This window comes from Sebastes fasciatus, chromosome 8 (assembly GCF_043250625.1).
Source record: "Sebastes fasciatus isolate fSebFas1 chromosome 8, fSebFas1.pri, whole genome shotgun sequence".
NCBI lineage: Eukaryota > Metazoa > Chordata > Actinopteri > Perciformes > Sebastidae > Sebastes > Sebastes fasciatus.
The window spans coordinates 13,068,552-13,093,171 of NC_133802.1; the positions used below are offsets into that span (position 1 = coordinate 13,068,552).

A 24,620-nucleotide genomic window follows, 5' to 3' on the forward strand; every position below is an offset into this window, starting at 1 on the left:
AATTATTGTCATACTCTCGCGTGGTCTTTTTATTATTATTATTATTATTATTATTATTATTATTATTATTATTATTTATTTATTTATTTTTATTGTGTGTTTTTTTTTTTAATTTTATGTTGGTTTTGTTTCATTTCTGTTGTCCTTTTATGTTTGGCACAGCTCTTTGTTTATGTTTTCGCTATGTGATGTTATGGATGTTTTGTATGTAAATGTTTTTTAATGTTTTCTGCTGTTACTATGTATACTGTCATTTTGAAATAATAAAAAAAAAAAAAAAAATATGACAAAGAAAGAAGGGAATTGCTATCAGGAGTAGATGATGGAAATATTACAATGAGGAATCTGCTAGGAAATACATCTAAGAAAGTACACAATAATAATAATAAAAATAATAATAATAATACATTTTATTTATATAGCGCTTTTCTAAAAACTCAGATACTTTACATAGATAAAAATATCATAAAACAAGGACATCATAAAAGAGATATAAAACACACAATATTAATTACACATTAAAATCAGTTCTAAAAAGGTGAGTTTTGATTTGTGATTTGAATGTGGACAGGTTGGTGCAGTCTAATCTTCTAATTAATTACTGAGGGGCAACAGGAATAATGGAGATAATTTAATTATTATTATTATTATTAATTATTAATTTTTATTTTATTGTTCTTTTCTTTTCTTATATTTATTTCTCCAGACAATCTCCTGCTCCACACTCCAGTCCAGTAGGTGGCTGTAATGCACCTATAAGCTGGTTTGCCAACCTCCAATAAAACACAAAGAAGAAGAAGAAGAAGAAGTTTCTTCACTAATCTTTTCAATATATTCCTCTCATTATTTCGTGTTTGTTGTTAACCTAAAAATGGTTGTATTTATTGCATTAATGTTTAATAGACAGCAAAGGCTCTTCCCACCCAAATACTGAAAATAAAGACAATTGCATTTGGTGTGTAATTGCATCGCGCCGTTGCCTAGCTAGAGAGCTAGAGGGGGTGATTGTGCTTCACGTTGTTCGGCGCGCTTTTGCCACCAGAGACTTCTCTCTCAGTGAAACCAGAGACCCGGCTGGGAGGAAGAGAGGAAGAGGAAGAGAAGAGGCTGCTCAGTAACCTAGCTGGGCTGGTTACCCCTGGATACTATCGCGACTAGCAACCGTTGCCGCGGACACAGTTGCCGGAGGACGTACACAGTGGAAGGTTCGCTTGCTAGTGGCGAGCTCCATCTTTGACGACAGCACCAGAGGGTGAGTAGCTAGTGTGGCTAATGTTAATGCTAATTAGCTCGTCTGACAGGATGTTACCGCCGTGAGCCGGGTAATGTGATGTCGTCTTTTCATATTGAGCTTGTGTAAATGACTTAGAAAGATAAGAAGCCAGCTGGATACAGTCATTTAGGTGTCGTTTGCTAACTAAACGCATCAGGCTAAAACCACTCTCGCTATAGCTAGCTTGTCCGGCCGTGTCCGGTTCGCAGTCCCGGTGTCGTGTTAGGTTTTGTATCCCTGTCAATATATTACTCATCTAATTTAGGATGCTTACTTTGGAATTAGGGAAGAATACCAACATATGTACCCCCTTAAATATACTCTTTAGTGTATGCAACGTGGAGCTGGTTTAATGGGTTAGGAGGAACAGATGCTTATGGGATGCATCATTTGGCAACCGGACAACCGGCTGCTGCTGCTTGTTTCCATCTTCGGTCAAAAGGAGAGTACACGAGGAAGTGGGAGGAAGTCCGCCACACCCAGTCCATAAGGGTGGTGAAAGTAACCTTAATACATAGTGTTTCTAAGGCTTAATTTGTGAAGGACACTAAGGGATACGACCAGGGAATGAAAGGGGGGTGAAAATGTCAGGTCACCTGCCACCATGGCAGACAGGTTTTCCTTATATTAAGAAATATCATTTTTACAAAGCAATTCTAAAGCCTAAATTAAATATGTGGTAACACGTCATTTTACAGATCCACAAATGTAATGGTAAATAGGTGATAATTAGCAAGTAACCTATTTGAAATTTCTTTGGAATTACTGCCAATATTTACCTATACATTTATTGAAAATTACTTTACTCTAAACATTATTTAATAATTATATTCCGCTATTTCCCAATAGCTGGTAATTTATCTAATACATTTACAGGAAAATTAATATAAAGTTAATTGATATTCCTTATTTCCATGTCTGCTGGTAAATCGATAATAATTGGCAAATAACTTCTTTAAAAACTCCCTGAATCATGACATTAGCTACCAGGTTACATCTGTGTAGACAATAAGTCACACTATGGTGAGATTTGTGCTGATCAGAAGTGTCTTCTATTAGTTTTGGTTTTGGAGGTAAATATTTGGTAAATATTGGGGTAATTCCAAAGAAATTTCAAACAGGTAACTTGCTAATTATCATCTAATTACCATGAAATTTGCGGACCTGTAAAATGAAGTGTTACCAAATATAGTCATGCATTAAGGTTACATGATATATTCCATAATTCTATGGTCTGGTACCACTGACTCAGTGTTTACAATTTTAAAGTGTTCTACCTACTGTAGATTTCAGAAGTGGCAGACAAAAAAACTGAGTGGCCGGTAGAAATGTTCAGTGACCTGCAACTGTGGCAGGAGAGGAAAAAGCTTAATTTCAGACTCTGGATACGACCCTTCAACAACTAACATTTGCAATGAGCTTATTCTGAAGAGATGTAACGTTGCTGATGTTGAAGGATGTTGCATCCCAGTTTAATAGTGACAGCCTTTTTAACTGCAGGGAGTTGAGGAATTATCAGTAACGATCTTCAGATAATAAGTGCCTATTTAAAAAGTTGAATAGCAGCAATATGCTAGTTTTGTTTTTTTTAAACAATATTTTGTATTGAATTTTACATATAAACATATATACACATACAGACAGACTAACAGTATTAATAATCAAATTATACAATTAAATGTTTAGTCAGAATTTCCACAGTAATCAAAGAAAGAGAGACATGAGATTTCATGTATTTCACATACTGTATGTAACAAATAAAATAAAAGATAAGACGAAACAAATAAATACCTCAAAGAAGAAGAACAAAAAAACAACAACTCAGCAACACACAGAAGTTTCAATTTGACTGTGCCTCCTGATGTCCAAGAAACTCAAACAAAGGTTTCAGCAATATGCTAGTTAGTTATAACTGCTGACTACATATTTACAAACTGCAGCAGTAGGTAATTTATGGCATGGATTTGTCTAGTGGCCATTTGTTTGTTTGAGCTGAAAGTAAAGGAGTTTTCCCATTCAACCAATCCTCAAGTTAATCTTGCCCTATGCAGTGTGCTCTATTGTTGTCAGAATATGATTTATACAAAACCTCTTTTCCATCCTGGCCATTGTCCTAAGAAGTTTACGTAATTGCGTCTTTGTGTTTTGCCTTTTGTAGAGTGGAGTAATGAGAGTGGGGGAGTGAAGGAGGCAGGTGTCCCAGTAGACCATTGGCAGACAAGTGGGAGGCCAAGCAAGAATGCTGGAGGCGGATGCAGACCCAGCAGGTGCAGCAGTAGAGAGAGAAGGGGAGGCTGAGATGGGGAGCGGAGACTTGAAGACTGAGATGGTGCGGCTGTCTCTGGAGCTCCAGGAGGCCACAGAGGAGAAGCTACAGGCAGCCCGCTATGGCCTGGTGGTGCTGGAGGAAAGTGCAGCTCTCAAGATGAAACACAGGCAGCTGGAAGAGGAGCATGAAGCCCTCAGAGGGGAGCTACAGCAGCTAAGAGAGGTAGGAACGCCCAAGGCCTTCTACTTATATTTAGACAACATTAGGCTTGTGAAGTTCTTATTCCCCCAGCATTTCAGGTGTTATTTTCCAATAACAAACTACTGCTTTATGACCCTTTTTTTTTGAAGAATTACTTGCTGTAACGTGACACTGATGGCAAAATGTAAATGCAGTCAAAATCTAAATGCTGTGTATTGATGCTGCTCATTTTCATTTAACAGCTGAGGAGCTGCCTGGCAGTGTACCTAGTAGTCCTATAAAGATACCATTGTTGTCTTTTATTTTGTACCAGTGTGACCTATGACATGAATTTGATTGCTCATCCCTTCATGCATTTTGGTAACTCCTTCTTTCTGCTACCACAATAACAGTTCTGTCACAGCTGTGAGCTCATGTCATACTTTCAATGGAGAGGCTTGTGATCGCATGCTGAGTCAGTTTTGCTCTCGTATGTCATCTGATGAGGATGGCATCGGAGGGAGAACACTGTTAAGTGATCAGGACGTCAACAACCAATTAATCAGCACATCCGGCGCTTTTAAAGTGTTACATTTTCTCTGTTCATCTTAAACTGATTTTGACACTTAACTGCATAGCATTAAGGATTGAATTAGTGCCGGATATTCAAGATGAAAAAGATTAGACCAATATGGTAAAACTCAGATTACCAATGTAATCCATATCTTTCACAGACAAATTGTGACATATGCTTCTCATTGTGCTTCCAGTATTCTGTTTTAATTTTCTCCCTCTGTACCTTTTTAAATAATTGACCATTGCACAGTAAATTTGACATCTCCATTAACTGTGTTTGTACAAGTGAAGTATAGCAGATGAACCGTTCATTTTTTGAAAATATTTGTGAGATCCTTATGCTCATGCTTGTGCTGATTAGGGGTGAAAAAAAGAATCTATACACATGAGTATCTCGATATTATGTTCTGCGATACTGTATCGATTCTCCAAAACACTGTATTGATTTTTTAAAATTACCCTCTTAAAAATCTGATGGCCCGCCGTCGGGCCCTGCCGCTATTCGATCTTTCGGAGCTTGTAGCGGGCTCAAAGCTAGAGGGTTTTAAAGCTAGAGTGAAGTTACTGGAATCTAACACTAAAACCCTAAGGAATTCATTGGTACCAAGCATGCCATGTCTAGCTTGTGGAGAAGGAGGCAAAAATAACGCTCCAAAGTTACGCTAAATTTGGCGAGGAACAACTGGCATGGCTGTTTTCACAGGGGTCCCTTGGCATCTGATCTCAAGCTATGTGAATGAAAATGGATTCTATGGATACCCACGACTTTCCCCTTTACAGACATGCCCACTTTATGATAATCACATGCAGTTTTGGGCAAAAACCATGCAGTGTTTTGCATGCAGTATAAATGTTATTTTTTCCAGTTCTAAGATGGTTTATTTCTGGCTTGTTCTTTCTCATGTCAGTTTTCCTAAAACTAAATAAAAAAAATCGCAATATATCGCAGTATATTGAATCATTACCCCTGTATCATGATATGAATCGTGTCGCCAGATTCTTGCCAATACACAGCCCTAGAGCTAATATTGCTGAATAACTGTTGTGTGAGGGGTTAATATTGTTTCTTGATGTTAACTTTGTCACAAATGCACCAGATGGGCCATGAATGTAGTTAGTATTGAAACAGGCTTTTAAGAACTGGTTTATATAAGAAGGTAATCCCATAAAATTCAATCCTGTCATGTGGGCAGATTTCTGGTCCTGCGATTGTTCCATCCACTTATTTAAATTGAGGTGTTTAAAATCCTGCTCTTAAGCAGTTGGATATTTAGCGATAAATATGTGCCAGAACAACATTAAAACCAGTCAAAGCTCTTTATGCCTTAAGGGACGTAGTGGTACAGCTATTTTTTATAATCTGCATAAACCTCATGTCTTGGCTGTTTACCTACCTAGGCTTTGGCAGGGTTTTAACAAAGCAGAGTGGACTTGTGTGTTGTGAATTAGCATCATTATATAAGCACACACCAATGATCAGTTGAGCGTGTTTAGTAGCATGTTCATTTAATTTAACACCTTATTTGATAGTTCTTGCATCTGCAGTCATTGATGCATAATGTGTCATGGCTTCTGATTATGGTAAGCTGTGAAGAAACGCCTGTTATTACAGTGCTAAGTGTAATGCTTATCGGCTAGATACAAATACTGTGAAGCAGTGTGGAAGCCGCTGGGAAGGTCTGAGGTGTCTTGTTACCAAACCACAGCAGCCATTTCCTCACTGTAATCAGGTTTAATGTGATGGTTGTCTGTGAAGTCCTTTTTCCCTTCCTTTGTTATAGATGTCTACATTTTTTGCCTTGATATGAGCAGCACAGCATGAATTAATTTGTCTTTCAGCACTGCGAATGTTCTTCCAATGTGTAACATACTGTAGCTTGCTAGATACTGCAGGTTTTGCCCTTTCCTTTGACCCTTTTTTGTTTGTGTAAAGGCATTTGCAGATTCTGTGAACAGCCAGAAGCGTGCAGCTGCTGATGGAGAGTGCCGGGAGGAGAACCTGCTACAGGAGACTGCCAGTAAGGAGGCTGCCATGGCAACCCGCATTGAGGAAGTCCAGGCAGAGCTCAAGCAAGCACGCCTTGCTCTGAGCAATGCCCATGCAGAGATCGATAGACTGGGGTCGGTCTCCAACCAGCTGAAGAAGGTATGGCGGCTCACTCAGTACTCCTGTATACTGGTGTTATACTGTATACTACCAGTTCCTGTCTTGTCATGATACATACGATGGAACTCTGATCCACTGGAGCATAAATTAGCTTTGTGGCTTAATTCCCAAAGTAAAATGAACTGTGCATGACATGAAATTGGTAATTGCGCAGTTTAAACATTGTGCTCTGCACTGATTTGACAGTGGGTTGTTTTCTACAGGAGTGTGAGTGTCTGGACGCCGAAAAGGGCCATCAGAGGGACGAGATGAAGGAATACAAAGTACGTGAGGTGCGGCAGTTGCAGGACAATGCCGAGCTAGAAGAAGAGAACATATCTCTGCAAAAGCAGGTGTCTGTGCTCAAGGAAAACCAGGTCAGTTTCAAGCTTCAACTTTACCACTTTACAACTGTAGATATCCAGAATGGTATTATTGATGAACATATCTGTTGTGTAGAAATATGCAATTAAGTGGAAAAAACATTTATATGAACACATTATACTATTGTTTTTTCCTATTTATTTTTCTAAGTTTGTTTTTATGCCTCCGCGCTGGCGACAGCCATGGCTAGATGCAGCATGTTTTCGGGTTGTCCGTCTGTCCTTCCGTCCCATTCTTGTCAAAGCGATATTTCAGGAACGCCTTGAAGGAATTTCTTTAAATTTGGCTAAAACGTCCACTTGGACTGAAGGATGAACTGATTTAAATTTGGTAGTCAAAGGTCCTCACAAAACACGTTTTTGGCCATATATCAAGAATTAACTTGCTAATTATGACAATTTCACACATATGTCTAACAGGATAAAGTGATGTAATGATGACATTTTGGACAGACATGGATGTAAACTGCAACTGGACTGTTTGGCAAAGGCATACAACCTTGAGGCGGTAATTCTAGTTGAACTTGAATACTACTTGTTTGTGAAGAGCATGTAGTTAGTAGTGCACTACATGTACTTTTCCTGCATGAGAGCAAAATTGCTTTGTATGCAACAAACTTCTAATCTCCGTCACATGTTTGTTGACACAACTTCACAACTGGGACACAAATGTTAAAGAGCCAGTTGCGGGGTGTTTATGGCTGTTATTCCTGTTTTTCTCTTGATCACCTGCTCTTTTTGTCAGTGAATTTCCAGTTTGGCTGCTCCCCCTGAGAGCCAGACGTCACGTTCAATGAAACATTTCACTGGCGATATGCAGCAGGAAATAAAGAGATAATTATAGTTCTAAGAAGCGCTATGGCAACCAGGCTCCAGTGTAGCAATTTCAGGATTTACAAGTTATTGTGGGACCCTCAATTTCAGAGTATTTTTCAATTCCTGGATGACTCTGAGAACTTATGCGTTGTCCTGGAAATGTGTTACTCTTAGCTGAGAACAAAGTGGCAGAAATCATGTAACAGCCAGCATCTGACAGAACAGATAATTCTCAAATGCTTTTAATGGGTGAGATTATTTAGTTTTTTAGTTATGTAAGAAAATTCTCCACACTGTTGTGATTTACTAGATACATGTAACATGCGTGTTATGATGGCTTGCCCATGGAGAAGAGCAGCACTTAACAGAGTACAGAAACAATTTAAAGCCAACAACAACACCACACCCACAGATTAAATTCAATGTTATTATTGTTGACTAATGCTTTCAGGTAGGCATGTAAAACTGGTATTTCAAGTCTACAATGAAGGCGTTTGTTAAATTATATGATGATGGTGATATCTCGAAATAACAGGAGAAGGGTCAACTTAATAGAAATAACCTATCCCTGAATTTCTAATTGGATGGGTGATTGTTTTTTTTCTTCCTGAAATCATGAAAGTTAATTTAGCAAACACAAAGTTTCAGGCAAAAATGGAAATATGCACATACTGTTAAATTCAATTTATGATTTGTATCATTCAAGACAGTATGACTGTATGCAGATGTGCCATCTGTGTGTTTTGCAGCTCTGCCAAGACAAACTGTCCATGACTAGCTCTAAATGTAGCCGAGGCTTGTTAGTGTGTCCGTGATCCTTTAGTGGACTTTTAGATAACATCTAGTCTGGCCTCTACAGTCTCTGATATCCTGTCAGAAATCCTCTGGTGTTGTTTTACATGAAAATTGAATGAATGCAGTGATAGATATGTTTGCCTGTCTAGGATAGAATGTGCACCCATACGTGTTGCATAAAACAACAAAGAAAGACATATTAAAAAAAAAAGCCCTCTGGTTGTGCTCCTTTTCAAATTTCAGGTTGAGTTCGAATCGATAAAGCTGGAGCTGACCCACAAGAACGAGGAGCAGGAGGATGTGCGAGCTCAGATGGACGAGGCAGAGAGGCTCAGGGAGATAGCAGAGAAGCAGCTGGATGAGGCCCTGGAAGCCCTGAAGGAGGAGAGGGAGCAGAAGAACTGTCTGCGGCGAGAGCTCTCCGCCCTGACCCTTAACCCCTTTGATTCTGTGGCAAACCTGGAGCTCCACTTGGATCAGCTGGATGACAGCCAGGAAGAGGGCCAGGGGGGAGAGGGAGAAGGCGAGGGAGAGGATCAGGACAGCGGCATTAATAATGGTCCTGGATCTGCTCCCGGTTCTGCTCGCCCTCCTCACTTGGGGGGCTCCAAAAGTAACGGCCTCATCCATCGCTACTCCACTCCACGCAGCAGTGACATGTTCCTGCGCGCTCCAGCCTCTGGGCTGGTGTCGGACCTGCTGAGTGAGCTGCACTTTTCAGACAGCCAGAAACTAAAACAGCAACTCCTACAGGTAGGCAACAGGACAATATGTGTCACTCTATTAAATGTATTCATATGGTTAAATTATGGAAGCGCTCCAAAGAAAAATAGTGAAAAATGATTGTAACAGGAGAGACTTCAGAGATCAGGTCCAAAGCACACTGGAGCACACAGATTTAAGGCAATCAACTTTGATGCCAACTGCATCTTCATCAGAGTCTGAGGAAATCGCAGTTGGCGTCGAAACGTTAGTCTGTAATAAAGTTGATTGCCCTAAATCCGCGTGCTCCAGTGTGCTATGGACATTATCTCTGAAGTCTCTCCTGTTACAAGATTGCCCTATTCTATGAGCACCAGACTGGCCTACTATTCCTTTTGAAACTGTTGAAGCGCGTTTAACCTCCTCTCCTCAGTGAAAAATGACTGCCACAAAAAGATACAGGGGCAGTATAGCCTACTATTCCTTGTGAAACGGTTGAAGTGCGTTTAACCTCCTTTCTTCAGTGAAAAATGATTGCCAGAAAAAGATACAGGGGCAGTATTTAATTGTGTTTAGGGCTGTCAAAGCTAACGCGATAATAACGCATTAACGCAAATTAGTTTTAACGCCACTAATTTCTTTAAAGCATTAACGCAACTTGCAATTTTTAGGTTGTAGCAGGATCAGTTGTAAAGCTAAAGTGAAGATACTGCCACCATATGAAACTAGAAAATCCATTGGTAACAACCATGTCATGCTGGTTTGACGCAAAGGAGGCTAAATAATGCAACATTTTGACAAGGAAAAACTGGTATGGCCATTTTCAAATGGGTCTCCCCTTTACAGATGTGCCCACTTTATGATAATCATATGCAGTTTGGGGCAAGTCATAGTCAAGTCAGTACACTGACACACTGACAGCTGTTGTTGCCTGTTGGGCTGCAGTTTGCAATGTTATGATTTCAGCATATTTGTTATGCTAAATGCAGTACCCGTGAGGGTTTCTGGACAATATTTGTCTTTGTTTTGTGTTGTTTATTGATTTTCTATCATAAATATATACAAACATTTGCACAAAGCAAGCCTATTTGCCCACTCCCATGTTGATAACAGTATTAAATACATGACAAATCTCCCTTTAAGGTACATTTTGAACAGATACAAAATGTCTGATTAATTGCGATTTAAATATTTTAATCGACTGACAGCTCTACTTATGTTATATTATTTAAATCAGGAGTAAATACAATGCCAAAATAAGTAATGCTATTTTGTGAGAACTTATTAATAGCCTGTACTCTACTGCTAACACTGTGCTCTCATTAACTGTGAACACAGTGTGTATTGAAATTCTTCTGTGATTCACAGAACTGCATTTATATTTAGATGAAAGTATCGGTTCTGATCAGGCTGAGCAGTGCGGATGTCATACTGGTTGGTTTGTGTGTCTAAGCCGTAGACAGGGATATCTGCCGCTTCCTGCCTTAGACCACATCCCTTGTATGTTGGTGAAGGCGTGAGTCTTTCTATATTAATAAAAAACACCTGGCACCACGTTGCATCCGCTACTTCACCGAGCAATGTAGTGAACCCCCATCTGATACAGTTATGCCTCACAAATAAAGGGTACTTAAGAAAATAAAAATGTCTTGAACTGTCATCCCTCTGAGGGGAAATTATTTATTATTCATGATGCACTTAAACGGGGGGGTTGGGTTAGCAGGCTTCTACCCACCAGATGTTGGGTGTGGAGCTGAATGGGGTCAGCCACTGTCTTACATAAAAAATGCATTGACTGTAAAGGTGGTGGGGGGAGAAATTTGTGTTACAGACAACTGTCCTTTTGTTTTTCGGAAGATGATTGGCGAACAGAGACGTATGATTATTCAACTAATGAACAGCAGTAATTTTAGCAAATTTAAGACATATTATGTTAGGGTTATGGCCAAAATGGTAATCACAAACAATCACGATTACTTATCACAATTATTTATTGATTTTAGGGACAACATATTTGTATTGCACTTTCACATTTAAATAGAGAGAACACTGCTTTCACTTCCACGTTGTGCTACATTCCTGCTAATGTACAATTATTTGCATCAAAATAAGACTTGTCCTCATTCACAGTGAATCACCTAAAAGCAAAATAAAATTGTACTAGGGATGAACGATTTTGAAAAAATATGTAATTGCGATTATTTTGACTGATATTGCAACTGCGATATGATTTGTGATATTAGATGGAATGAGGGGAGGGAATTTTTACATCATTGTTCTTATTTTTATTGAAAAACATATTAAAATGATTATGGTGTGATTTCCGCTGGGATCTATACCAAACAATGATATTTTCTTAAGTCGGTAGACTATGATGTGTAGGCCAGGACATCTCCGCAATATGACAATATTTAATTTAAAATGGTATTTTGACACATTTCACCCTAAACAAATATTGCGCCATATTGCAATTTGGATAACATTTTGATTAATTGTGCAGCCTTAAATTGTACCAAAACAAAATATATCAACAGAGCACTGCTTCCACTTTCACATTGTGCTACATTACTGTTAATTAACAAATCTTTGCATCAAAATATTATGGCTTAACATCTCCCCAAAAGAGAAGCCAAAATCGCTTGCCCCCTGGTGGCTGGCTGTTAGTTTAGGAAGCGCATGATTTGATATGCAGGAGAGTTTTCTTTGAGCGTAGCACACATTTTAAACATCAATATCTCAGCCAATCAAGTTAATTTAATTGTGGGAAGCCAAAATCGGGGTAGCCATTAATATGTGATTAATTGTGCAGCCCAAATATATGTTCATATCTGCCAAGATTTTCATCTTTCGTGTGTGTGTGTGTGTGTGTGTGTGTCCAGGCAGAACGAGAGAAGTCCGGTCTGGTTAGCAAGGTGGAGGAACTGCAGATGCAGCTGGTGATGTCCAAACAGGCCTTCAGTCAGCAACAGGACAAGGTTGGATCTCTCACCCAACAGCTAGAAGCCGTGCAAGGCAGCCTGCAGCAAAACCAGGAGGCAGACGACAGGGGAGATGAGACGAGGAATGGAGACGGTGGCAGTGCAGTCTTTGACTATGAGGTGGATACCAAGAGCAAGGAGGTGCTGGAGGCACGCATGCGTTCAGCCAGCGAAGAGCTTCTGAAGCTGCGAGATGAACTGTCCCAGGCAGGAGCTCGTTATAACACCCTGGAGCACAGATACAAGCAGGAGAAGGATCGGTGGAGGGCAGAGGCCCAGGAGCTGGCTGACAAGATCCGCCAATGCATCAAGTCCAGCAAGCAGGACCAGGAGCGCATCAGCGAGCTGGAGAAAGAGATCGGAGCCACGCGGAAAGTGGCCATAGATTCAGAAGGGCACTTGAGCGTCGCTCAGGAAGAGCTGCTGGCTTTCTCTGAGGAGCTGTCCAACCTCTATCACCACATCTGCGTATGCAACAACCTGACACCCAAACGAGTCACCCTGGACTATTACCGCGATGGCGCCAGGGCAAGCATCGGAGGAGGTAGTGCACGAAGATCCCACTACGTCTACCCGCAGCACAACTCCCAGAAGAAGCCGCGGGCCAATGACATGTTCAGCTCCAAAGCTTCAGCGTTGCAGTTTATGGGGGAGGTGGACAGTGCAGGACCCAGCGGAGACTCTCCTACTAGCCCGGGATCCCCCACCCTGGATTTCAGGGACCCTTCAAACGTCCGCAACTTGGTAGCAGTCATCCGTTGCCAGATCAAACACCTCCGGGTAAGACGGCACTGCTGATCACACACAGTATGTCAAACATTTATTAGAATGCCAGGACTTGATTGTTTGTGAACTGAAAGTTATAACCAGTGCAAATTCCTTCATTGTGGCTCGATCACTGAAAGCCAGGCTTTTGTTCTGGCTGAAGGCCATTCCTCCTTCACAAATGTGGAGGAGGAGAAATTAGCTGAAACTAATGCTCAGCTCTGACTGTTAAATGTAGTTGAGCAGCTCCCGTGTCAGACAGTTTAAATCCAACGCCTGGTGTGGGACTTGTTGACACGTCTGTGTGTGTGTGGGTTTGAATGGATTGGATTATCAGGGGTCAAAGATGAGGCTCGTGGCTTCTTCTACAGAGAATCCTTTCAGAAAACAGCAGTGTCTGGAACACTGGGAACTTGTGTTTCTAAGTAGTGAAACACACAGTTTGAAACGCATATTGTTGCTCTTTTATTTCGGATTCGTTTCACAGGTGTATAATAGTATCGTTAAGAAATCTTAGATGAAATATATACATTTTAAACAGATTGTTTGTTTGGTTTTGGCCATTGTTGGTATTGTGATATTTGGATATACTGTATATTGAATATAGTATAAGTAGTCGATTAATTGATTAGTTGTCAACTATTAAATTAATCGCCAACTATTTTGATAATCGATTTGAGTAACTCAAAATTCTCTGAATCCAGCTTCTTAAATGTGAATATTTTCTGGTTCCTTTACTCCTCCATGACCGGAACCTGAATATCTTTGAGTTGTGGACAAAACTAGACATTTGAGGACGTCATTTTGGGCTTTGGGAAACACTGATCGACATTTTTCATCATTTACTGATATTTTATAGACCAGATATAGAGATGTAATGTAGACAGATTAATCGACAATGAAAATAATCATTAGTTGCAGCCCTACAATTTTGTCAACTAATCAATTAGTTGATTTAATCGACAGATCTGTGAAACTGACTTTCTCCACAAACAATCACACAAAAGCACCACTTTAGATCTTGTGTTTACCAAAGATGTGCTCATCAATTTCTTGGAAATAAGTCAGCATAAGAAGGAAAACGACTAATCGACTAAAGAAATCGTCATTTAAGACCAAAACGACCGATTAGTTGATTAATCAAACAAGAGGGGGGTGCCCTATATAATAGTTCTCTTATGCTAAATATTTACTTTGCCAGTGAAACAAACACATTTAACTCACTTTTCTGAATAACTGTTCTCTCAGGTGGCGGTGGACCTGTGTCGTCAGAGGGGCGCGATGCCTTACTCAGGGTTCAGCAGCAGCGGGGAGTCAGAGCGGGATGCTGAAAACCTCATGGAAGAAGTACTAAAACTCAAGTCCCTTCTCAGCACCAAGAGAGAGCAGATTGCTACCCTCAGGACTGTCCTCAAGGCTAACAAACAGGTAGGTCACAGCAAGCCCTAGCTACACTACAGTGTTCCCTTTTTAGCTCCTTGCTCTGTTTTAATACAGTTTTAGTCTAGTAACATGCTAATATTTCACTAATTCCACAATCTGACCCATCACGGACTTTCCCTTAAAATCAATCCTCTAATGTCGTGATTGACGTGAAATGTAGTCTTTCCTCTGTTACCATTTTTTTTTGTACCTATTCTGGATAAGGTCCTAACCAAAGAGAGGAGTTCTACACTATTATCCACACATAATCTTGACGTAAGCATTGACCTGTATCATCAGTGTCTTGTCTAGACATTCCCTTGGGCTCACATGGGTATGCACCTTGAGTACAGTAGGATGTTTCACTCCTCAGAGGTTGAACTCTCCTCCCCCTCCCCTTTCCTCTGGCTCAAGAACTGCGTGACCTGCTTCTGTCATTCCCTCAGCTGTCACTCTCCCTTTCACACACACACAAACACTCAAGGTGATCTGTTTGGCTGGGCTTTAGACTAGGCTAACTGTAAACATGGTTAACTGTGAACACGCAATCTATGACTTCCTTCCTACTTTTGCTTAGTTTGCTGCATATCTTAGAATTTGGAAAATTCTTAAACTTACAGTGTCTGCCGGCTGAGATATTGGCATTTCAGATTTCTTTCCAGTGAGATATTAATGAGTTTATATGGTGACTTTGCTGTTGCTGCTCTAGAAACAACATTTATCCTAGTTATATTTTTGAAATATTCAGTTCTAGTGCTGTTCTGAATTTAAAGACAACCTCATATCGTTGCAGGCCTAGTGTTAAAAAAAAAAACAACAACCTGGGAGAGCGATCGGCTTCTGTCCAATCAGATGTTGTTGTCCGCAAACTGTCAACCTCTCCAGCCAATTGGATTGTTTTGATAGTACAGCCCAGCACACCCACATAACAGAGCACACTGCGGGATATCAAAACACTGTTGACAATCGCTGAACTTCAACTGCTTAGGTGCAACACCTAAGGACTTTTACGCCGCTTCTAAAAGCTCTTTGGTACCAATCTATTCTTCAGGAATTCTAGTTTCATATGATACCAGTACATTCACTCTAGCTTTAATACTGAGCCCGCCACAACCTCTGGAATACAGAATAACGACCGGGCCCGCTGTCGGATTGTTAAGAGGCTAATAGTTAATATAATAAACGATCGATACGTGACGTCTGTGTATCGATGCAATATTGCCAAACAAAATATTGCGACACTATTCTTTATTATTTTTCCCCGCACCCAAATAATATATGATATATAATCAGGACATGGTGGTAATTTGTGTGGTGGGTGCCGACCGTATAGTTTCCTACTTTTTGGTCAATTTGCCAATCACATGCCTGATGATGGTGGTCAGTTTGATTTTTATTATTAACATATTTTGTCTATTCTATTCAAATCATGCATGATAATAAGCAATTTAACACACTACTTTTAAAGGGGAAATATGGTGCAAAAAGTAGCATATAATGGTACAATTGTCTTTCTGGTCCATGCAGACTGCAGAGTTGGCCCTGTCCAATTTGAAAACCAAGTACGAGACGGAGAAGAGCATGGTGTCAGAAACCATGACGAAACTGCGGAACGAGCTCAAAGCCTTGAAGGAGGACGCCGCCACATTCTCTTCACTGCGAGTCATGTTTGCCAGTCGGTAAGTGTTCCTTTTATGTATGAGAAAAATAAGCATTATATTCAGCAGTGTTATAAAAGGAAAAAAATAACTAATTATTTTTCGCCTGTGACAAAGTTTGAGAATGTATTTTAGCTGAAACATGTCAATTGGTTCTGATTGTCTGCTCTTTGCTGCTGTTTTTCATGCTTAGTAATGGTGCTCCTGTTGTGGTACAGCGTCTGCTACCACTCATGTAATAAGCTTACCATGCTTATTACGCCTGTGGACAATCTACCGGTTCACGTGAAGATTATGAGCCACATGCTCTGCCCTGTGCCGATGGGGGAGGAGGCAAGGACAGATTTGTCCCATCAAGCCAGGTCACCTTAGGGAGGGAGAGGCCTAAATGTTGGTGGGAGACGGGTGGGACGTTGGATAGGATGGGAAGGTGCTGTCAAGGGTTAAACTTACAGATCACAACACTTCACTCACTAACCTCTTCTTAGAATCTGTTGGCATGGATAATTGTTTGGAGGAGTGTTTTTGTATTGGGTTGAGTGAGCTAACTAATCCTAACTAATGCCCTGGCGTTTTCTGGTTTTGTAATGGACAGCAGGAATGTTTTCATTATTTGTTATTGATTGTCAGAGAAGTTTATCACCTGTCTAGGCCGTCTCCAGACAGTTATGAGCTGGCTTTTGATTAACCTTAAGAAGGATTGGAGAACAGACAGTGGACAAGGACTACTACTGTCTGTTGCAACAGGCTAAAGATTACAGCTTAGAAAATCCTCTTGTTTATAATTAAGTTATGTGGTGCCATCATGTGGATAGCTGGAGTGTCTGCATTTCTACAGTATATGATGACAAGGGAGTATTCAGTATCCAGTCAAATCATGCACCCTCATTTCCTTCTCTGGAAATTATTATTATTAGCCGACCAACATATGATTAATTAATTGCGCATACACCTGTGTTATTTAACAAGTAAGATTTGTTTTTGCACCAGCTTCTCAAACCTTGAGGATTCGCAGATTTTATTTGTTTAATAAACCCCTATGTTTAATATAGGGGTGCAACGGATCACAAAACTCTCGGTTCAGATTGTGTCATGGTTGTGTCAAGGGAGAAAATATAACTTTGAGAGATGCCCAGATCACGTTTTTTTGCCGCAGATTGCCGATCTTTGATGAGCCACATCGGCCGATACAGATCGTTTTTGTCGTTTTTAGATTTAAATGTTATCTTTTTACTTTGTTATAGTCATCAATAGTGGTTATTTGCATAAAAACACAATTCAAATGATTAGTAAATAAAAGATTGTATTTTTATTGATTTAAAAATCTTGGCATTAGTAGTTTTAATGATGTACTATAAGCTGCTTTGAGCTAGTGTTAGGAAGTTAAATAGGTCATAATAATCTCGTCAAAAACTACATTTTACAAGATTACATTTGAATGCATCATGATAACGTTAGAATTTACCTTTGCCCAATACTCATTTTGAATGATATTGACTACGATCCATTACACCACTAGTAAATTCAATAACTTCCAAAAAACATAACCAGTGTGAAGACATCACTTTGTGCTTTGGTAGCTGGTGATCATTTGATGTTTTGTAGATTTAACAAGAAATTCATTAATCCAAAAAACTGCTAGATTAATCATTAATGATTAAGTCACAGCTGGTGTTTAAAGTTTGTGTCTGCCACACTATAAGTCAAGTTTAGCATATGTGTTGTGTATCTCTGGCTTTGTGCATTAATTTGTTTTTGCCTGCTTGTGCATGCTGCATCTTTTCACTGTGTGCAATCTCTCAGGTGTGACCAGTATGTCACCCAGTTGGATGAGATGCAGAGGCAGCTGGCAGCAGCCGAGGACGAGAAGAAGACACTGAATTCTCTGCTGCGTATGGCCATACAGCAGAAGCTGGCTCTCACTCAGCGTCTGGAGGACCTGGAGGTCCCACTGTCTCCCCACAGCTTGAACAGCAGCCCCCGCCGCTCCCGGGCCAAAGAGCTCGCCGTCAAGTCAGGCCGGGCTCCACGGAGCCCCCGAAGCAGCCCTGCGCGCCCCCCGCTGAGAAGCAGTCCACGGGCCAGCCCCGTCCTCGGCGTTTCCGCGATGGCTACGCACCACCTGCGAGGTTTAACCCGAAGTCTCCACACAAGCCCCGTAAGAACCTCTCTCTCAATTTCTTCTGACAACCCCGTCGAGACAATCAGCCGGTCTCGCAGAGACAACGGTCTCCCACGGGACGCCACCTTCATCAGAAGTCATAGTGTCAGTGATATGTTTAACACAGAGTCGAGTTCGGGCTACTCCCCAACACGTAAAAGCTCCACTAGTTCTGTGAACAGCGAGTTCATGGTAAAAACAACACAAGTCAGTGATTCAAGAAAAGGTACGTCCGGTCGGAGAGCTTCAGTCCCCGTACGTCAGGACACCTTCATTACAACCCGCGTTGTACCTGCCGCTTCCACTAGGCGGAAGTCTTCTTTGTTTTCTTCATCCGTAGATAACCTAACCTCTTCTAAAGCTATGTGTGTGTATCCTAACACATCTGAAGCATGGGGTGAAAGTAAACAAAAGCCTGATCTAAAAGCAAACTCGGATACTTCGGTAAGAAGAAAACAGTTGAGTTACAGGTCTAATTCTGTACAGGTAGCAGCTACATGCCGTAACACACTTCAGTCAAACACTTCTCAGTCGAACACTAAATCTTTAGGGGCCCCGACAACCACGTCCCTCCCTGTTCCCGTTCCACCTGGTGGTAAGACCAGGATGACGGGGATCTGTAGAGAGTCTAGGCGTAAATTATCCGCCTCTACAAGTAGAAGCACTGAGGAGTCGCTCATTATTGTCAGTAAGAGCTCTGGTAATAAACCTCAGGGCACACCTGCAAGGCCCCGGAGCGCACACTCTAAATCATCTCGCAGGCGATGAAATAAAGTAGCCAGCAGATTTATGCTCTATACTAAGCTATTTTATGTATAGCTGTACATTATGTTATGAATAGAGTTGTATCGATACCACTATCAGAAATGCGTCCGGGTGTCGGCGAGTACGCCAGTCTATGCACCGATCCGATACCATCATTTATTAACCCAGAATAAAATCAACTGGTTTAACCGCAAATCAATTCTTCTTTGCCGCTCCAAAACAGTAGCCTTCACTGTGCTGTTGCTGCCCTGGATGTCTCATGGCTGCCACTGGCAAATACTGTTTTAGAGCAGCGAAGAAGAACTGATAGCAGGTAGTTTGTCATAGCTGTTAAATAATAATAATAATAATAATAATAATAACTATATATTTTTTTATACCAATACCACAAGTTCAGGTATTGGAAAGGTAAAAATGGTATTGGAACACCTCTAGTTATAAAGAAAACAAATAAGCCATACTTTATGCTATAAAATATTAAATTAGCAATAGATTTTGTTAGAACTAATGCTTATTATGGAAAAGAATTATTTGCTTTTATACATCTCATGTTGCTGTTTTGGAGACCCTAATTTGCTGATCCTTTATATTTTGTATTGATCCATTTACCCTTATCAATTACCTTCATCTTTTTCACTTTTATTTGTACTAAATATGTTTTTGTTTGTCTCTGTCTCACCCTGTCTCTGTAGCGCTGAAACACTCTTTCCATTACTCCAAACCCCCTCTTCTCCATAAGGACCTGTCTTCATGTTGACTCCCGGCTCCCTCCTCCTCCTATCCTGACTCGAGACATCCTCTCCATCCCAGATATGACGCAACATTCCCCCGTCTACCCACACGCACCATGGAGTTAAAAAAAAGTTGAGAAAAAAAAAAAAAAAGAGTCTCTCATCCCACCCTCTTGGTTTTCTCTGCTCGGAGTAGAGAAACCTGCATGCAGCCTGGAGAAGGATGAAGAGACTAATGTGCTGCTCATTGCTCTGTGAAGTCATTGACTGTGTCTTGTCCCGAGTGGATCCGACTCCCATCTGGTCTTGTTCAAGGCTGCTGTGTGTTGTGGTGAACCATTGACAGTATTTATTCCAGAAGGAGGGATGTTTCATGTGCAGTATTTACTATTTACTGTCCTCAGACTTTGATTCAAGGCTCTAATCTGTTTTAAGGCTGTACGTCTTTACACTCTTGCCTTTAGTCTGGCGTCTGTTAGTGTCTAATGCCTAGTTCACACTACACGACTTTAGTTCAGATTTTCCGCTCCTCTACAAGTTTTTGGAGCTCCCCGACAAAAGCCCCAGATCAGAGGCAAATCGGCGTTGGCTCGCCGTTCGCACATCGGCGCTCGAGCATCATGCGTGAGCTGCTCAAAGACTTGAACCGAGCGGAGCCGAGAGGCCCGCTGTCACTCGCTGTCACATTCCAGATATCTAGCATGCTAAATATCTGGACCTGTCGGGGGACTCCGGCTACGAGCTACAGCCAATGAGAGCGAGAGACACGGGTTGCTTACTGTATGTGTTGCATTTGAAGCACAGAGCAAAGTTATTGTTGCACCTAAAGGAATAAATAGTAAAAAAAAAGAGTGTGGAAACAGCACATTTTGTGAACACGTGCCAACGATAACATCAGCAATGTGTCTCGCGTATGGTATCACATCATTTACTGTATTTCTCGCGAGTGTTTTCATGACAAAACATAGTTTGGAGACCTCATTGGGGATTCCTCCACTTGAAAGATCTCGTAGTGTGTGACCCCCCTGACGCCGGTCAGTCATGTGGTGTGAAAACCACAACTTAAAGACTCCCGATTACAAGACGGCAAGTTGTACTTGGCAGTACTGCGATCTGACGAACTTTAAAGTCATGTAGTGTGAACTTAGCTTAAGCTTTTAGATCATCTGTGATAACTCTCCCAGGTAGTTGTATTTGTAGAACAATGCAGCCTTACTAATATAACCGCTATTCCACAAGCTTGCTATTGTCTTGAGGTTCCTCTCTTTCACCGGTGATATAGTTACATGCCCTTTTTTAAAACCTATTACATGTCTGGCTCTTCGGCTTTTGCCCATCAGCCACACCCTTTAGACTAGAGGTCAGTAAACATGCTGTTTCATTGATGGAAATAGATCAGCCATAAGGTCACCACCTCAGGTCAAAATGAAGTAATCAGATACATGATTTGGGAGATCTTTACTTTGCAAACTATGCAGACCAAGTCAGGACAGTGCTTGTATACTTCCTGCTGTTGTTTAGCGCCAGGGTGAGTTTTGAAACTCGCCTTCACTTTCAGTAAATAGTGGCTGGCTGCAACTGTTATACAACAGCCATTTAGCATCTCTCACAATAAGCAGATTTTGGAAGTCATCTGGACGTGCTAAGCATCCCATTGGCTGATCATGTTATTCCTGTCGGTTTAAAAAGACACCGACTCACATCACTCACAAATTCAAGTGGCTTGGTTTACCCTAAAACTAATACTAACACGTTGGGCCATGCACATTTCTCTTAGTTACATAATCATAATAACAGTTTCCCATTCAGCCTCTGCTTGTTCTCACTCCTTTTGAACAGCTAAGCAACGATACTCATGTTTTGCATTCCATCATTTTAATGTCACCATGCTTTTTGTCTGCTACCAAAGTAAGCATGTGTTGCAATGAGCCAGTATTACCCACAACGGGCTAGCTTTCTTCTCTAGTGGCTACGGCATCCGTTGTTTTCAGTTAGGAATGCTAATAGTGCTAGCAGGCTGCTGTTAGAGTTGTAGAAAAATGAAGTAATATTGTCACATAATTTTGAAAGGCATTACACTGATTTGCATCTAGTAGCAAATTATGAATTAAAATGAAGAATAAATGAATTTAAAAAACTGAATATGTCTGCTTTGCTAGGCAGAGCTCCACATGCAAGAGCAAATAAAAAACAAAACCATGTATCGTCCAATAACCCAACACGGGTTGCTTATAGAGTAGTTTGATGCCAGGGCTGTGATTTGAGGACAGCAGCACTTATGTTAACAGTGGCACACCGGTCTCATTGAATGCAGTTAAAATTCAAATTGAATTGCCCCGACGAGACCAATCATGATCTTTGACACCACGTTTGGAAACGGCTGTTTGAAAAACAAGAAGCGAATTCAAGAAAAATGTTGACTTCCATGTTGTTTTTTTTAAGCTCAACTGTCCTGTGGTTTAGTAAAAGAGGCCACATCCTGCTGATTTGTTTTTATTTTTAGTGCCTTGGTTTTGTTCCTGTCTGTCGTTTTTAGACTACATCACATTTTCTAAACGGAGGCTACTATTCAACACTGTAGTAGTGATTTTTCTTTTTTTGAAGGAATGTTTTATTTACTTTTGAGGAAACTCATTAAGCAGTGTTAGCACTGAACAAAGCGATGTCTCATTTTGGTAAAAATCTTTTCACTTTTTAGCTGAGCATGCCTTATATGAACACATTAGTATTAACTAATGAATTCAAAAATCAAGAACATAATGTATAACATTATAAGATGGAAGGTTAAAGTCTCTCGCTAAAAAGTGGAAATGCTTTAACATCATGTCATATTGCTACGAAGGTTGTAAATGGATTTCTTAATCTATTTAATTCACTCTGTGCAGATGTGTGTATAATTTAATTTACCATTGTTGTATAATATTTTAACTGTATTTATGTGGTCTGCGTTCTGTGTAAATTTGTTCCGGAGGACGACATGCACTCACTCCGCATAACACATTTGATGGTCCTCAACTTTTGATGTGTATGCAGTTTTCCTTTCCTCGACCTGTGAACCACTTTTGTCATGAAGAAAATAAAAACAAGCCAACACTGGATGTCTGTTGATCGTGGTCTTTTGCGTTATGCAATATTGGCATACTGAGAGGCTTTCAGTTTCTTATTATATGGGATTATACAGCAGGCTATTATTGTTTTATGTACAATAATAAATAATACATTATATAATACAAAATAAATACATGTGGTCTGTCCGTAGCATGTGATGGTACTGCCCTCTCCTGGCTAAGGTCATATCTCACAAACAGACAACAGTTCATCAACCCCTTGGTAACATCACACGCCGCCATGGCCTCCACTTCTACATTTCCACTAAATCTATCACCACTGCTACACAATCCACTCTGACCAACTCCCTCACTGAAATCAAATCATGGATGCAAATCAACTTCCTCAAACTCAGCTGTGATAAATCAGACGTGATCATCATCGGTCCCAAATCCCTCAGAACTTCTCCCTCACCATCGACAACTCCACTCTTGTCTCCCTCCCCTCACATCCGCAACCTTCGGAGTCATTTTCGACAACAACCTCTCGTTCGAACACTACATCGATCACATCGCTAAGACCGCCTTTTTCCACCTTAAAAACATTGCCTGTCTCCACCCATCACTCTCCTTCTCTGCTGCCGAAACTCTGATGCACGCCTTCATCACATCCAGAATTGACTACTGCAATAGCATTTTTTTACGGCTCATCATCAAAAGTCCTAAATAAACTCCAGTACATCCAGAACTCTGCTCACCCATTTCCGCTCCCGTGATCACATTAGCCCCGTCCTCCAGAACTTCCACTGGATCTCTCCCACACCGCATTCCAATTCAAAGTCTTTCGCCATAGCTGCCCCCTCCCTTTGGAACTCACTCCCCAAACACATCAGAGACTGCACCAACCTGTCCAAATTAAAATCACTAATCAAAACTCACCTTTTTAGAACTGCTTTTAATGTGTGATTAATGTTGTGTTTTATATATTATGATGTTCTTATTTATGATCATTTTAACTGTGTAAAGTGTCATGAAAAGCACTAAATAAATTAAATATATTATTAATATGGTAAAAGCACTCATTCTACAATCTTACTGGATGTTTTTCCTAGTAGGAGGAAAATGAGATAAAGTAAACATCTGGAATATGCTGCATATTCAACTTTAGTCTACATATGAAATACACTTCAATTGAGTCTGAAGTCATAGAAGTGACTCAGCCGAGATGTTTGACTAATAACAGAATTTCCATCTCGGGTGACGTGCAAACACAGGCACAGATGTGGGTTAGGACATGAGTAATCATGAGCAAATCTTCTGGGATTTGTTAAGTAAACAAAATAAATCTACTGCAGATCGTCTGATGAAGACAGTTCCCAGAGCTAATGAATTTTTTTTTTCAAAATTGATACTTTCAAGAACAAAATCCCTCTTTTACAAAAGTTTACAATTTAAAAACCAAGGGCATTAAAAAACAAAGTTAATACAGTATCACCCAAAGCATAACTTCTAGTCTAAAACATGTACAACAAAGATTAAAGCTTTAAATGAGTTCCTCAAAACTACTTAGATTCATCAGACTCTCAGATTTCTTAATCTGTGATGGATTATTTCTTTCTGTGAGCATGGATCAGCATATTGTAGAGCCGACTTTCCAGGATTAGTACTCACCGCTGGAACTTGTTTTTTAAAACCAGTCTGCAGAATAAGTTTGATAAGCGCCAGATCTCCTTGTGAGGAGTTAAGATAAAGAAAACAGTAGTCTATTTAGAAAACCTTTATAAGAAAACACGAAGCAATGACGCATGGGTTCTTACACAGAAAGAAAAGAAAGGCCGTGCTGTTATCGAAAGTGTACCATACAATTTCCAGATTATGCATCTAATAGCAGAGTGGTCCACATTATCTAGTGATATTAGGCTGTTGTCAAATATTTGCTTTCTTTTTGTTTAA

At 40.4% G+C, this 24,620-nt stretch overlaps 1 protein-coding gene and 1 long non-coding RNA gene across 3 annotated transcripts; one reads left to right on the top strand and one right to left on the bottom strand.

Moving 5' to 3' along the window:
- Positions 1 to 795: 795 nt before the first annotated feature.
- On the top strand, positions 796 to 22,716 carry LOC141772512 (protein bicaudal D homolog 2). 2 transcript variants are annotated; one of them, XM_074643548.1, is made up of 11 exons: positions 796 to 1,252; positions 3,432 to 3,764; positions 6,232 to 6,444; positions 6,669 to 6,821; positions 8,682 to 9,191; positions 12,020 to 12,898; positions 14,132 to 14,311; positions 14,531 to 14,581; positions 15,833 to 15,984; positions 17,767 to 18,121; positions 19,582 to 22,716. In XM_074643548.1, exons 2-11 carry the CDS (start codon positions 3,513 to 3,515, stop codon positions 19,585 to 19,587), a joined length of 2,751 nt encoding a protein of 916 aa, XP_074499649.1. In that variant the 5' UTR covers positions 796 to 1,252; positions 3,432 to 3,512; the 3' UTR covers positions 19,588 to 22,716. The 2 variants fall into 2 exon arrangements, with proteins under 2 accessions (XP_074499649.1, XP_074499651.1); XM_074643550.1 differs by lacking the exon at positions 14,531 to 14,581 and having other exon boundaries at positions 798 to 1,252.
- On the bottom strand, positions 11,467 to 14,197 carry LOC141772515 (uncharacterized). Its single transcript, XR_012594910.1, has 2 exons — positions 14,108 to 14,197; positions 11,467 to 12,912 (listed from the first exon to the last, which is right to left on the bottom strand). It is a non-coding gene; the product is annotated as an uncharacterized LOC141772515 (long non-coding RNA).
- Positions 22,717 to 24,620: the final 1,904 nt, after the last annotated feature.